The 15,819-nt window shown below is 42.3% G+C and overlaps 1 protein-coding gene across 1 annotated transcript in view; it reads right to left on the bottom strand.

Moving 5' to 3' along the window:
* Window positions 1-438: 438 nt before the first annotated feature.
* spock1 (SPARC (osteonectin), cwcv and kazal like domains proteoglycan 1) overlaps window positions 439-15,819 on the bottom strand; it is a 112,437-nt gene continuing 97,056 nt past the window's right edge. The window contains 9 exon segments of the mRNA XM_037780298.1: window positions 439-1,833; window positions 3,897-4,034; window positions 5,088-5,150; window positions 6,389-6,442; window positions 6,445-6,495; window positions 6,498-6,559; window positions 6,561-6,607; window positions 6,920-6,963; window positions 6,966-7,037. Of these exon segments, the coding sequence (XP_037636226.1) occupies window positions 1,637-1,833; window positions 3,897-4,034; window positions 5,088-5,150; window positions 6,389-6,442; window positions 6,445-6,495; window positions 6,498-6,559; window positions 6,561-6,607; window positions 6,920-6,963; window positions 6,966-7,037 (728 nt within the window). The 3' untranslated portion in view covers window positions 439-1,636.

Genomic DNA, 15,819 nt, shown 5'->3' on the forward strand with positions numbered 1-15,819 from the left:
TGTTGTTACAATGTGTTTTCAAAGTGCTGAGCGGGCTGTTTAAAGCCAGTGGGGTCAGTTGTTCCCATTAGCCAGTGATATTACAAAAACACTCATTAAGCTTTTATGTTCTTTTGGACACTGCTGGCTTTGTGATTCACCTCTCTCAAAGGCAAGTGATAAGAGTATTCCTTTTTTCTGCGGCTACCATTTATGTCTGCTTCTAACAGGAGAGGCTGCTCTCTCAAGGTTGGAAAAGGTCAGGATTGATGGAGGGCTTTGATTGTTCTACTGCAGAGAAACCAAAAAAAGCACGGGAAACTCATATAAATGTGTTTGTGGTCTCACAGTAAGGAAAGAGATGTGTTTTTGTTTCATCATGAAATAAAGATGAAATGCGAGGCACGAGCTGAAAATGGTACATCATCGGAGAACAAGAGACACATGGACACGGACCTGTAAGGTTCAAAAGACACCCAAAGTGTCACTTTACTTAAATTTTCAAAGTTACAAATAAAAGTTCACTTAGTTGACATTGTGAGGATTTCAATTTTTAAATCACGAACATATCCAGTGTTGGGTGGCAGAACAGAGCCTCGTCTCTGCTCGCCCGAACTTCATGTGTCCTCCCAGCTCAGGAGCAGCTTCTTCCTCTAGTGTCTATATATGCACAGCCAAACAGCCTCAGAAGCCCTACTCACCAATTAGTAAAAGAATAGCTGGCTGAAACGCCGCAGATTTGGACTGTAGGCCCTCGCAGTTCGCTTTTCTACACTGCTATCGCTCTGCAATGCAACTTCCTACCTCCTGAGATTGGGAGAAGAACCAAAAAGACACTAGACAGCATCGACATAGCAACAAAGTATTGTAGCAGCCAAATAGGCATCACTTTCTGTTTGAGATGCATAGAGCTTAGACCTGGCCAGGTAAATCTCTCTTTTACAGAAACACGATGAGAAACATGCAACAACAACGACAATACATCATTAATCTCATTGCTTCCTGGGCTTTCTGGGACATTCAAGATCAACGAGTAAATAATTTACAATCCTCCGTGAAATAACAGAGAGGGTGAGGGAGCATCTCAGAGCCGGGGAACGTGGTGTGGGAACATCTTTGAACACTGGAAGGAGCCCCGACGGTGGAACACAGAACATGAGAATGAAACCGCTGATGGAAGTACAGGGAGGGTTTAATCCACAATCTGGCCTTCCTGGAGGAAACATATTTACATCCAGTACATCAGCTAATGTATCTGGGCTCACAGACTGACCAGAGGCTCTGACATGGACATACAGAGATAGAGATAGAGGGAGTTATAGAGGAAATAGAGAAGTGAGTCCATGATAGAAGAGGTTAAAGATCAGGTTTGGGTGAAGGTAGAGGCAGAAAGTGGACAGCTTGACAGTTGTTGTTGAATAATAGGTTCTCTGTTTTCCGTCTGAGGAAAGAGCGAAACACTTGAAAATGAAGAGATCGGATGAGGTTCACTGAAGAGAGAGATATGGATAAGGGACAGGGATCACAAGAGCAAGTTCAGGAGCCAAAAGGTGGACTGCTGCTGCCAAAGTAACTGGAGGAGGAAGAGACATTGGAATGGCTTCAGATCTGTGCTGAGTTTCCTGGTCGGCTGATGGCAGAATAAAATGGAGCGGAGCTACCAAACGTAGCCAATCTCGTCATCCTTGTCGTCGTCCTCGTCCTCGTCGTCCTCGATGGCTCCTCTGGGGTGAATCCGGCCCCGTCTCTTCTTCTGCCGGCTCCGCCCGCTCTGTGATGGCTCCTCCTCCTGGTCGTCGAGGAGAATGACGGCGCCGCCGCTGCCAAAATCCCCCGATGTCTCCTGGTCCTCATCTGTAGGGAGGAGTTTGTATACAGACAAACAGACGGGTTAGAAGCACAGTGAGATCCCTACATGTGTAACAGAGTCTGTATACTGTGCGTCTCCACCTGCCATAGATCAAGTAGTGTGGGTTCAGCGGCTCATGGTTGCACAGATTGAGCCGTCTAGCTGGCACAACCATTTGTGTTTTTTATGAAATGCCTAAACAACAGTTGGATGGATTACCATGAAATTTGGCATGAATTGCAATAACTTTGGTGATTTCTTCGCTTTTCATCTAGCAACATCATGAGGTCCAAATTAAAAAAATAATGATATTCCCATCAGTGGCGAGTTGGAGAGGGTCTGTATTTGCATAGTTGCATAGTTGAAAAACTCAACTTTATGCAAATGAGCCCGTCCAGCGTGACTCGGCTGGCTCACAAAATTTGGACCAAGCTGTCAAAGTAGGCAATCCAAATGAAACAAGATTCAGCAGTGGCATTGATTATATTGGTACATTCCACGATAGGATATGTCACCGCTTGAGCGGCCAGTTGAGTGGAGCAGTGTGTCCCCTAGCGTCCTTGCCAGATCTGGTGGACATGTAGTGTTAGTCTCCAGCGCCGACCATGGCGACTATAAACTACAATTATATTCACATAGTCATGACTGACCAGTATACATATACAGTATTCTGTTCTCCTATCCAGAAAATAAATGGTAGCACAGAAGAAGAGAAGAAGGTGACACAATCCCGTCCATCATTCCTCCACTCAACTCATCAGCTTCAGTGGTGTCTGGCAGTTACATCAAGCTACACCTGCAAACATTTTGATGTCAAACAAATGTTTTTTGGCATTAATGTTGCATCCTGTGCAGCTACAGTGTGAACAGGAGTCATTATCTCAGCTGCTGCCTCCAGCATTTTGTGGAATTGGGAAACCTCAAAATCCCAGTTCAAAACAACCTATTTACACCTGGGTATAAGTATACTCTGGTTGAGTGGCACTTACAGTGTTAAAATCAGTTTGGTGTCCTTGTGTTTGGGCTATCAAGCGGAGAGCTGCTGCATTGCTACCTGTTTTTTTTGCTATGCAAGGCCGAATGGGAGAACTCCAGACTGCTCCAGCCTGAGGCCACTCAGCCAGAGTTAGATGAGCTTGTTAAAGCGGAGACAAAGGACTGCTGCTGTCAGTGCGTGTGTGTCTGTCTGTGTGTGTGTGTGTGTGTGGCACCGGAGAGACACCTCATCAATATTGGAAGCTGCAATTACTGGCTTTGGACTAGACTGGCATTCGTGTGAGCCGTAATCTGTGACTGAGCGTTGGCTGTTTGATTGGTAATCAGTATATCTGCCTGGATTCTTTCGTGCTAATTATTGTTCTTTTTTTTCCCACAATGAAATCCCTCGGCCATTGATTTGCAGCAAAGTGCTTCTATTGGCTTTTTGACCATTCCCTTTGAATTTCCACCGCTGGCTTGTTAACTATGTCTTTGACACATCAAAGCACTTAATTATATATATTCTTTGTCTAAATGCATCTTCTTGGATGCCAGCAGCTTAAGCGTTTATTCTCCTATAAAAAAGGTGCGACTCAGTCACTGCTACGAACTCATGTTTATAACAAATCTTTTGACACGGCTCTCTGCTGACAACTGTGACGGATTTTCCGACTTGACTTGCAAGTCGCTGGCGTTTTATCAAAGCTACATAAGCAGAATATCAGAGGCAGATAGAATCAGACACATGACTGATAGTACACCAGCCAGACTGGATCCGGAGGCACGCCTAATGTTATCTATTTCCTAAATGATTACTGGTGCGTAGATACCGGTAAAGATAAAGAGACAGGGAGAGATACTGAGCAAAGAATTGGGATAAAGTTGGTGTTGTAAGTGTTTCAGCAGTACGTTATGTTTTAAAGAGAAGCTCCGCAGTCTCTCTCATCTGTAGCAGCAGCAGATTACAAAGGGAGATAAAAGACAGACAGCAGTCCACCTGGATCAGAGCATTTACTCTGAAAGGCAGCTAGACAAATGGGAGCCCAATCCCTTGTTTAGCTATAAGTGAACATGTGTGTTTTGGTCTTACCGCAGTTAGGGTTGCCTTGTTTTCTGGAGCCAGCGATCTCGTTGCCATATTTGTCCACACACCAACACTGGCCGGTACTGCCGTGACACTGGGTCGGTTTGAAGTAGCCCTCCTCGGTACAACGGGGAATATAAGAGCCTAAAGATGGAGAGGAAAAAAAAGGAAAGGAGGGAGGAAGGGGGAAAAGGTTAGAGAAAGCAAGTGATGGAGAGGGTGGAGAACATGAAAGTGACCACGGTTCTTGTGCATTTGCGGAGCGAGATCAACAATCAATTACTGCTGTGAAGGTTGCGGGACAACGACCATACATCCTGCTTAAAGGGAAGCAGTCATTTTCAATAACACGCACACACACCTAGTTGTGTTACCTTCATTTGACCCAGCCCGAGCTCATTTTTCATTCTGTTTTGTTGTGAACGATCTGCCGGAGGGGACAGGCGACATGTGTACAAAATGTCAGGATATGCTTTATAGTGTGTGTGTGTACCGTGTGTTTTATGCCACCGATTGATTTTCTCTGCTTGAAACTATTAAACTATTAAAGAGGCCCTATTATGCTTTTTCCATTCCCTTTAGTGAGTTATATATTTTTTTGTGCATGTAAAAGGTCTGCAAAGTTACAAAGCTCAAAGTTCACGCCAAAGGGAGTTACTCTCCCCAACAGAAACACTGCTCCTGAACTGCCTGAAACAACTCGCTTTAAGCACTGCCTTTTATTCCGTAACGTTGTGATGTCACCAAGTAATACATTTGCATAAAACCTGCCTAGCGGCTAGTTCAGCACGCCCTCAAACAAAGCTAGATCGAGCGGAGATAGAACGGAGTCCAAAGAGTTTGGTTATGTTGACCAATCACAACATTGGGCCAGCTGACCAATCAAAGCAGACTGGGCTTTTTGGGCGGGGAGGGTTAGGAGCTCAAACAAAGCCTTTCAGACAAAGAGTAAAAAAAGATGCTGCAGCGCAGCCGGTATGAGAAAAGTAATTTTTTGAACATTAAAGCATTGTAAACAAGTTCTAGTAGAAACCCAAATACAAGTATGCACCTGAAAATAAACATACTAGGTCTCCTTTATAAAGAGATTAAAGATTTTTTCATGCTAGTGTGTGTGTTTATTCGCATTAAAGGTAGACATGTTGGTTTTCTCAGACAGGAATCAGTGGCTGACAGCCGTCAATCATCCAGACTGACCTATGAGGCTCTTCCTTCGACTCTGATTCTGGATCCTGGTCTTCTCAGCTTGGCAGGTAGTCCTACAACAGAGAGCCACACAAAACAGTTTCATTAATAGAGCTTGTTTTTCTACCAGCATAATTTAACTGAAAATGGCTTCCTTTCTCTGTCTTACCATCTACTCTAGTTAACATATTATTTGATTATCCTTATATTGGTCACCTGTTCATTCCTCAATGCATCCTCCTGTCCTCACATCGACATGCCTGAATCTATTTCTGTATCCTCCTCAATCCATCATCCGCTTAAAGGACCACAGTCTCAGTAAAAATTTGCATTTTACAGATAATTGGTACCAGTCATCGTGATATTTATCTATTTTATTGGTTTAATTGTTACATTATTATTACATTTTCATCATTTTTTCTCTTGTGCATTAGCCTCAAATTGGTTTTACTGTTTACTAGGGCTGTCAAAGTTAATGCGATAATAACATGTTAACACAAATTTGTTATAATGCCACTAATTTCTTTAACGCAGTAATGCAACCTGCGATTTTGTGGTTGTAGCGGGCTCACTTTTGAAGCTAGAGTGAAGATACTGCTATCATATGAAACTAGAAAAACCTAAGGAATCCATTGGTGCCAACCATGTCATACTAACTTGTCACAAAGGAGACTAAATAACGCTCCAAACTTGTGCCTAATATTGGCGAAGAAAAACGAGCATGGCCATTTTCAAAGGGGTCCCTTGACCTCTGACCTCAAGATATGTGAATGAAAATCTCTCCTTAACAGACATGTCCACTTCATGATAATCACATGCAGTTGGGGCAAGTCATAGTCAAGTCAGCATACTGACACACTGACAGCTGTTGTTGCCTGTTGGGCTGTGCAGTTGCCATTGTATGATTTGAGCATACTTGTTTATTGCTGAATGCAGTACCTGTGAGGGTTTCTGGACAATATTTGACATTGTTTTGTGTTGTTAATGGATTTCCAATAATACATATATACATGCATTTGCATAAAGCAAGCATATTGTTATATATGTCCACTTCCATATTGATAAGAATATTAAATCTTGAGAAATCTTCCTTTAAAGGTACATTTTGAAAAGATAAAAAATGGTGCGATTAATTTGTGATTATATCACGATTAACTATGACAATCATGCAATTAATCCAGATTAAATATTTTATAATATATAATATTTTTAATATCGATTGGACAGCCTTACTGTTTAATCCTATTATTGTCTTTTGTCCTTCTTATTTTAAAGGTTTCCTTTTTTTTATTCAACTGTCTCCCCCTCCTCACCGTCAGGTTTCTGGAAGCAGTAGCACCACTCGTTGTTAGACAGCTTGCCGTCCTGAAGGAGTCACAGGAGTTGAAGAGGGGCTTCATGCACAGCTCATACTTTGTCAGTAAATGGCACTCAGCTCCGATTGGTCCAGCAGGAGGTCAAAGTTCATGTCAAGCTTGTGAACATCCAGCCAGTGAGTCCTTACAGATGGGCAAGATGCTGGTGTCAAAGTCCTAGAGGAGAAAAGAGACAGAGAGGGGAAAAAATAGATAATGGAATTCTTGGATGTTGAACATTTCTGAAAGTGCAAAACGTGTCCAGGTCACTTACATTTTTATCTTTTTCAAGTATCACACTGAGAGTATCTGAGTGTGTGCGGGGTTGGCAGGAGCTGACAGTGTGTTCAGACATGTTGACATTACAGAGGACAGAGCGGGGTCGCTGCTGTCAACAGGCGCCCTCATGAGGACTGACCAAAGCGTGGCTGTTCAACAGGAAAGGGCTGCACACACACACACACACATTTTGTGGGGGGATGTACTCACGTCCAGTGCGGAGTCAAAGCTGTCAGAGGATTTGAGGTCTCTGTGGCGTCGAGGTGGAGCACTCCGAACCAGTCCTTTAGTCTGGCAGCCAGACTGTGGAGCTCTGTGTCAGTGCAGGCTACACACACACACACACACACACACACACGCACACAAACACAAAATAATGAGGAGAAGGGGAAGCTGTCAATCTGCTGCGTCATCAGAGAAGAAAAAAACATTCTTTTTTTGCTTCTTATCAAACTCTCATTTCATTTCTGTTGTGTACTTTTCCTCTCTGCGTCCTTCTTTTCCTTTTCTTATCCAACTCTTCTCCTTGAGTAAACAAAGTAGAGTGATATCCAGAGGTGGAGCTGCTATCTCTTGACAGTTACCATAGGAACCCAATCTGACATAAACACACACACAAATACAAATACAGTACACATACACTGGAGTTTCCTTGTCTGCTGTCATCTCTATCTGTTCACCATTTAGTGCTCTTGTTCAGATGATTGATCTTATCCATGCGGGAAACTGTGCACTTACAGTCACACACACTACCAATGGACAAAGGTCTGTTTGCAGTGAGAGGCCACTTGATTGTTGCCATTTTGTCCACGGCGCAGATAAATCTGTGTGTTTTGTGTTTTGTTTTTTTTTTTCTCCAAATCTTTTTTTTATTATTATTTTTTGGGTATTTCGCTAGGAGTGTAAGAAAATATCAAAAATATCAAATATACCATGTTTTGTGATACTGTATCGAATCTCAAAAATGCAAGGTATGACATGCAACAAAGGTCCGAAGGCTTGAATTCAACCCGGGACGTTGCGGTTACATGACATGTGCTGTAACCATTCAGCTACTCCAGTGTTTGTGTTTTTATGCGTGATCACACTCCTCCAAAAGAAAGCTGATCCTACACCGCCATGCATGTTGATGCAACTCTCCATGCTGCGACCCAAAGAGAACACAAACTGAACAACACATTTACTGGTAGCCCTAATTAAAAGTATAAACCAGCCTCCGTCGCTGCCTAACATATCCCTGGTTTCTTCAGCCCCTGTGGGACTGACAGGGTCTGCCTCTGCCTGTCTCCCTCTGCGGCTCTGTCTGTCAATCTCAGTCTTCCTTTCTCTTTCTCTCCTGCATGTGATTGACATATTTTTTTCCCCATTCTGTTTCTTTTGAGAGCTTGATAAATGTGCCTGAAGGACAAGAGCCGTTCCTTCACCTCGTGCTGAGCCTTCCAATCCAAAACGCTCCAGCTTTGGCGTGGCTGATAGAAAATGCAGAAGGAGGTTGTTAGCATTCCCGGGGCCACGGAGGGGGGTGGAGGGGCCACGGCCACCTTGATGCAATCGCTGGCCACCCCTCGTGAGTCGCATAATATTGGAGGCCTCTGTGTGGTGTTTTTAAACTTGAGTAGGCTTGCTCCCAGTACATGTTTTGTTCCTTACAATCAATGTACCCTTCAAATTAAAGCTGTATATTTGTCTTTTCAAAAGAGCAGTTGTAGAGTGTGTGTGTACGTAGGAAGTGAGTGGTGAAGCAAGAGAGAGAGAGAGAGCAGCGGCGACAGCAGCAGCGAGTAACGTTACCAACTCTGGTCCAAGCGGGAAAAGTTAACAGTGTTGGTTTGTCCATTCTGGGCTACTGTAGAAACATGCCGGTGCAACATGACGGACTCAGTGAAGAGGACCTGCTCCCTATGTAGATATCAACGGCTCATTTTAAGGTAACAAAAACACAATTCTTATTTTCGGTGATTATACACTGAAGAAAACATACTTATTAATATTATATTCCATTTCTGCCAATAGATCCCCCCTACACACTGTTCCTTAAGGAAAAGGACAACCAAAGTATATCAATCCTTATTTTCAACTAGCCTACAACAGCATCATAGAATTCCTTAAATTCAGTTCTGGCTTTTGATTTTGGTGTGCCACCCCAGATTTTCAGTGGCCACCCCTATGAAACGTTGTTTGCTGTGACACATCATCATGCAAAGGTTTTGAGTATCAAAAGAGTCACGTCTAAATACAAATCACAACAATTTGTATTGCAATAATAACTTCTAATTCTTGGATATAGTGTTAGAAATCACAAAAGAAGGAAAAAAAAACACCGTTACTCACATGCAAATACACCGAATTCATACAGTCATATAAAGCAGAGAGGAAGATAATCTCATACAAAGTCTCTCTCGCACACATACACGCACACTCATATTTACTCTAATAGAGAGAACAGAGCAGATTGGTCCCTATGTGTGAGACCTGGATCGCACTTTGCTGTCAGTGGATAAAGACGTCTGCAGGTACATGCACGTCACACACACACATGCTACTGAGCCAGTGGGAGTTTTAAAGCAGGTTGCTGGGCCGAGAGATGTTTTTCTTTCTGTCAAGTCACATTCCTCATCCTGCTGCCAAACCATATTCATGTTCTGGATACAAACATACACACACAGAGACACACACACACACACACACACATATATATTTTCTTTTGTAATAGTTTGGGATTGTGTCATTACTGCAGCTGCTATAAAACACAGGATGCCTGCAGGTAACAGACTGGAGCTGAGAAGGGGAACTGATAACATTTATCTGGCTGGCTATCCGTGTGACATTACCTCTGGAATCCCAAGGTGCTCTGTATCTGTGTGTGTGTGTGTGTGTGTGTGTGTATGTGAGATATCCCTTCAGGACCAGACGGATAACATTTCAGAGTGCTCTTCATTTCCACGGTCTGGAGCAGAGAAAGAGAGCGAAATACCAACAGCCACAACAACATTATCCATCTTCACCTCCTAATTAAAATTCCTCCTCTGGCAGCAGTGGAGTCTGCAGCATATTGCTCTTTTGCTTTATCACTCATTTATTTGACCGTTCTTCATCTCCACACCAAGTTTCCTCCCCTCATCTCATTGTTTTCCTTTCTGTTCCCACTCACCGCCATTTCAATCCCTCTCTGCTTTTGTGATTCCTTTGTTGCCTTTTAGGGCTTCTTGCTCATTTCCCTCTATTGCCTGTTAATTTCCAAACTCTCTCTCTTTCTCTCTCTCTCTCTCACTTTCTCCTCTATCTCTGTCAATTGTCTGAGATTCAATAGAAGCCACTTATCACCCCCTGGCTGTACCTAACTCAGTTTCTCTTAAACTTAGAGGACCACTTAGATATGCCCCGCTCTTCTATCTTTCTCTCACCTAAATTGCTTTGAATGCTTCATTTCCCATCTCTCCCCTCACACATCCCCCTATAGAATCCAAAGACGCTTTCTGTTCTTCTCTTTGATATCCACTCCCTCTCCTCCTTCCTCCACTTTTTCCACTTTTGTCTGCGCTGCTCTCTTTTCCTCTCAAGTCTCTCGGACTGCGCACTATACGCCCCACAATGAGTCTCGGCGGACCCCCTCGTATCTCTCTCTCTCAGTGTGACCCAAATTGTTTTGGACGGGCCCGACACTGCCGCCTGTGTAAGGACTCCTTTTGTTGAGCAGTGAATCAGAGAGCTGCAGCTGAACGCATTCACACACTGGAGGACACAACACGCACAGAGATAAAATGGCCTGTTAACCATTTCTCTCTCTTTCTCTCTCTCTCTTGCTCTCTCTCGCTCTCTTTCCGAGCCACGGCGGCGGGGTCAGGCAGGCTTAAAGATGTCAGACACACAACCAACATCAAAGCGCGACCACAAGCAGTAAAGATTACACAGTTATGGCACAACTGGATTTGATGTGGGACTCGACAAGTGATGTTGCTGCTGTCAGTAGAAAACTCGATCAAGTGTCTCAGAATCACTTCACAGAAAAACACGCAAAGATTGACTTAAAGAAAAAATGGGTCACTCCATGGCTGCAGCCAGACTCAGCCTAAAACTAGAGTCATATTTGCTCACTATGATTTTTTTTAAATGTAGTTTGGCTGTTTTCTTACTCCAACACACTTAAAGCACAAGCCCTGGTATATCCACATTCAACTGTTCTCCAGTCAGCCTTATTTTCAGATTAACAATCATGTAATTTTGATCATTGTAGCGTCGCCATCACCCCATATAAAGGGCAGATGAGGTGGTTTGGCACTGGAAAAATTTAAAAAAGGATGTTGAATTCACTTTAATGCCCTCAGGCCAGCGCTACAAAGCCTTCAATCCTTCTGCTATCACGCTGCTAAATGTTGATAGTAGCCTTTTTGAATGAATACCTTATATTTGTTCATTAACCACAATAGTCGGTTTACACTAATATGTTTTTCTTCATTGAATGTAGAAATGGTAAGTGTAGCTAATGTTTTATTATCATTTACTTATTTATATTGTGAATTTTTATTCTTGGCCTGGTCCTGGTGTGAGTCAGTATGCACGGGGCAACATGAGGTGTCAGTGTGGATCTCTGCCCGTAGACTGAGTTATTCATTTATTTATTCACTTATCTATTGTCTCTGACATACTGGTGACTGCTGCTGTCTGTGAGTTTGTGTATGGTCTGGGTAGACTGTTAAACTGAATTGCCCTTCTGGGATAGATAAAGCTGTCTGAATGTGCTTGTTTTTTCTTTTTTGCTTTCTTTGTTGTAAAATTATTTAGTGATTTATATGTGTTTTAGTGGGAAATATAACGTTTAAATGTAACAAAAGCTATAATAGAAAGTGATATGAAATGATAGCAGTAAGAACAGCTGGAAGCCTTTGGGTAAGAAGTTGCCATTTCAGAGAAAAACATCCTCTCTGCTAAAATATAAAAACGGATACATCCTTAAGTCAAACAGCTAATTGTTGTGGTGGATATGCTCACGTGCACAGAGACAGAGATGCGGTGCTAAAGTTGCCAGAACTGACGCCACCGGCTCCACTTCCAACCCATCACAGATTGTTTGACAGTGAACTTTTACAAAGGATGAAGTGGTAGTAGACAGCCAGACACACCAGCTGCTTTCACGCAGGAGAAGAAGAAGAATCGATCAGAGCTGCGGGTCAAATATCAAACACTGAATCATGGCTGGGAATTACCTTCTTATCCGTCTTCCTTCCTCCCTCCTTTCCTCTCACCCAGCACTTCCTCGCTCCTGCTGTCTTTCATGTCTGCAAACTCAGATCAGTAGAAAACTGGCAGCCAAGAAACCCCACAAGCCATCAGTTTTTCACAGACTGACGCGCACATAAACTACCAGCTGTACGTGGAAAAAGTAAAGCTAAACTGCAAGCCAGCACACAACATGGAGAAACAAGTTTTACTCCTTCCTAGCCAAATAGAGCAGAATATAAAAACGTGTTTGTATATGATGAACTTCTACTAACAGACTAACACTAACAGAGACCAATCTGATCATTTCAGGACAAAGAGTTACACATGAGACAGGCGAGAAGAGAAGGAAAAGACAATATGCCGTGGAGAAGCAGCTATCGTTTGGGGAAGGTTGTGGACTCTAAGGTGAAGACAAAGTCCCCACAATTAATAAAACCACTACTCACTGAGATGCATCAGTATCTGTGCTTCTGAATCACACACTGTCTCCTATAAACTGCATACTATTAATTGACGTTACCAAATATGTTCAGGAGGAATGTGATTGTTGCATATCCAATGGTAAGATCCAGGACACAATGCAGGAAGCGTAGGGGGGAATGTACAAAGCACAGGACTTTGACACTGTAGACAGCGTTTTGTGTGTAGTGACCTTCTTAATGTTATGTTTAGGCTACTAAAACACTTGGATAAGGCAGCAAAATCAAGATAGTGAAGAGAAAATCAAGTATAATGTTGCCATGGATTCAATGAGTTATGCTGTAGGTTGCTACTTTAGTCTATATTTGTTTGGTACCATTAAAAGTATGCCGAAACAGTAATTAGTAGTTCCTGTTTGCAATGTGCCGATGGATGTACAGGAAACTATCACTGGATTATTTTGATAATGAAAAAAAAACTTTGGATTCGAAGCTCTGAAGTTAAAAGAAGCAAATTATTTCTATGATTTCGAAGCGGTTTTATGGATGTTTCTTTGCGATGGACATCAGCAATAATGATATCCTTGGAAGGTGAGTCAAACTGAAAATATATGTATAATGTCTGCATGTTGAGATTTGACTGGATTGTGACATTCTCATATCAGCTCATCACATACTGACACTTTGTCAGACCCCTCGGCGTCACTTTTCGGTCGGAGCAAACACGTGCTTAATGTTGTGAATTAAACAAAAATACTTGTTTAGGTTCAGGCAATAACACCACTATGATGGGGCTTAAAGTGACATGTGACTGGACGTTGTGAACACAGGATGCAAACGAACAGCGGAATGCAAAGTGAAAGTGAAAGTGAATGCACGGGAACAGCGTTCTCCTGGATGAAAGCCTTGTGTTTGTTGAATCAATCATTGATTTGATTCATAATGAGCAACGAAGAGCTACAGCTATATACAGTATATATTCACATTACATTCAGCAATTCTCTCACATGTAATTCTCTATAGATGTAACATTAGAGTCTACTATGAAAAACATGAAATGCTGCTGCATCTTGTGAAAATGCAACTTGTTGTGATCTTTTTTATCCAACCGGTATTTATTATGTATCTCATGTAATAAAAACATCCCGTTTAACAATCTTCAAAACATGTGCCATACCCAGTGACAAATCAATCAATCATGTATTCCTCATTAGGTTTGTCAGAACTGTCAGTTTAATTAACAAATTGTGTCCATCTTGTTTAGTGGAGATGCGTCCTCTTTGTTCCCTTCTAGTTTGGCAGAAACATGCAACAGCCTAGCTCACATCACCAGATGTTGTGCCTGTGACCGCCATTAGGAGGTGATTGAGTGCAACATTGCCAAATTACATACGGTGTCAATCCCTCCAGGCCGGTTTAGGCCGCGAGATAAATGCGTTCTCCAGACTTTCTAATATATAACTCCAACCATCAGGAGTTGTATCCCTCCATGGGTCTCCTTTATCATTTAGAAATTTGTTTGTCATATAAAAGAGAAGAGGTGGGTGTGGGAAATGGTGATCACCTTGAGACATAAGGAACACGGTCTGATCAGATTACGATGAAAGGCAGATGGAGAGGGAGAGAGGAGAGACGCGAGGTGGTGGAGTGAGGGGACACTTTCTAACAAGGTAACAGAAGGAGAAAGAAATGGACTGAGACGGTCAGATAGGAGATATGAGGAAGATAGAAGGTCAGATTCATTAAAAAGATACAAGGCTACGTTTGATTTTCTTTGCCTCGAGCTATCAGTTCTCCAGAACAATCTCACTGGCAGTGAGTTAAGGTTATCCTAGATAATGATCAATAATACGCTGTCTGCACGGACGGGGAGACAGGTGGCGATATGAGTGAGACAGGTACAAAGAAAGAGAGACAGAAACAGAACCAGTTTAAGTCTTAACCTTGGGAAGGAGACTATTTTTGTAAATCATTTGCTGTCTTGGATGTAGGTTAGATTTTGATTGAGGTTTATATTCATTTTAGCATGAAAGTTTGCATTGATTAGAGTTATTGTATTGTAGGTATTGGTATGACCAGCAACAGACAGTCCTCAAACCAAAACCAAAAAAACTGTCTTCCAAAACAGTTATAAATGAACAAACATCTTCTGAACTGCCATGTTTCTAGTGAAAGGGCAACTGCTGCTATGAAGGGAATAGGCTTTTTTCACAGCAGATATTTTGACTTGACATAGCAGAAAAGCCGTCAGCCATGATTAGTTTCATTATTTACACCTGTGCTTCTCCTACCGTGACATGCCCGTGTGGGAGTTGTTGGTCAAGACACTCCAACAGTCCTGAGAAGAGGGCTAATCAGGAAAAATAAGTGAAAACACCTGTGCAGGTGAACAATGTAGTTGTGTAGTACCTTTAAGGTTTGGATTATTTTAGGCATCTAAAACTAGTGGTGCAGTCACACAATGTTGTTCGAATGGGAAGAATAGGAAAATCCACCGTTACTACGACTTAGGATTATTCATGCATTATTCCAAGGATTGCTCTCCTTGTAGTCACACCAAATAAACAGCCTAAATTAGCCTCTTTTTACATATTTTGAGCAGTTCGCTAACAAGTGAAACCAGATACAGACAAACTGTACAACTCCTTTTAAATTAAGTGAGTTGGCTGCATTGGTGTTAAGATTGAATATATTTATGTAGATGTAACTGCTGGCTTTGCACCATTTTACCACCAGTTTGTTGACGCCTTTGTTGAAACCGTTTTTCCCCCTCAGCTAGTCGTCATCACGGCCTGAATTATATGACGCGACAGCCCAGTCGCACAGCAGTTTGTGAAATAGTCACAAAATTTACACGTACAAATTTCCCTTTTTTTTAATGATGGTCAGCATGAAATCAATGCGTATGTAATCAACAGAATTGTGAACCGGGAAGTATAAAGAGCAGCGAACGCCGTGTAGGGAGGTCGTGGTGGATGGGTTTGTCAAAAAACACCGGACTTTCCCCTAGGACACTGGCGTTCGTGTCCCGTTTGAAACCACAAGTCAAAGTTGAGTTATTTTTCACGTAACTTCAGTATTTAAGTTACAGCACTTCCGGAGTTATTTTAACCCAAAATCACAATCTTTTCCTAAACCTTACTAAGTAGTTTTGTTGGCTAAACCTAACCAAGTGGATCTTTTCCTAAACCTAAGTAGTTATATTTTAAAAAGACTGGAGCAGAAATTGACACGTGCGTCAAGTGTTGCTGGACATTCGTAGGAAAACGCATGGAGAATACTTTGTTGAAAGTTGAGCTGTGCGTCACGAAAAACAAGTAACAAAGCTCATGTCTATGTACACAAATCAAATAGATTACATTTTGTGACTATTTCACAAACTGCCGTGAGACTGTGTTCGATGTGAACGTGCTATGGTTAAAAAAACTGAACGCTGGAGGGAGAGGGGATGCAAAAAACTGTATGCCCAAG

This window comes from Sebastes umbrosus, chromosome 9 (genome assembly GCF_015220745.1).
Source record: "Sebastes umbrosus isolate fSebUmb1 chromosome 9, fSebUmb1.pri, whole genome shotgun sequence".
Lineage (NCBI taxonomy): Eukaryota > Metazoa > Chordata > Actinopteri > Perciformes > Sebastidae > Sebastes > Sebastes umbrosus.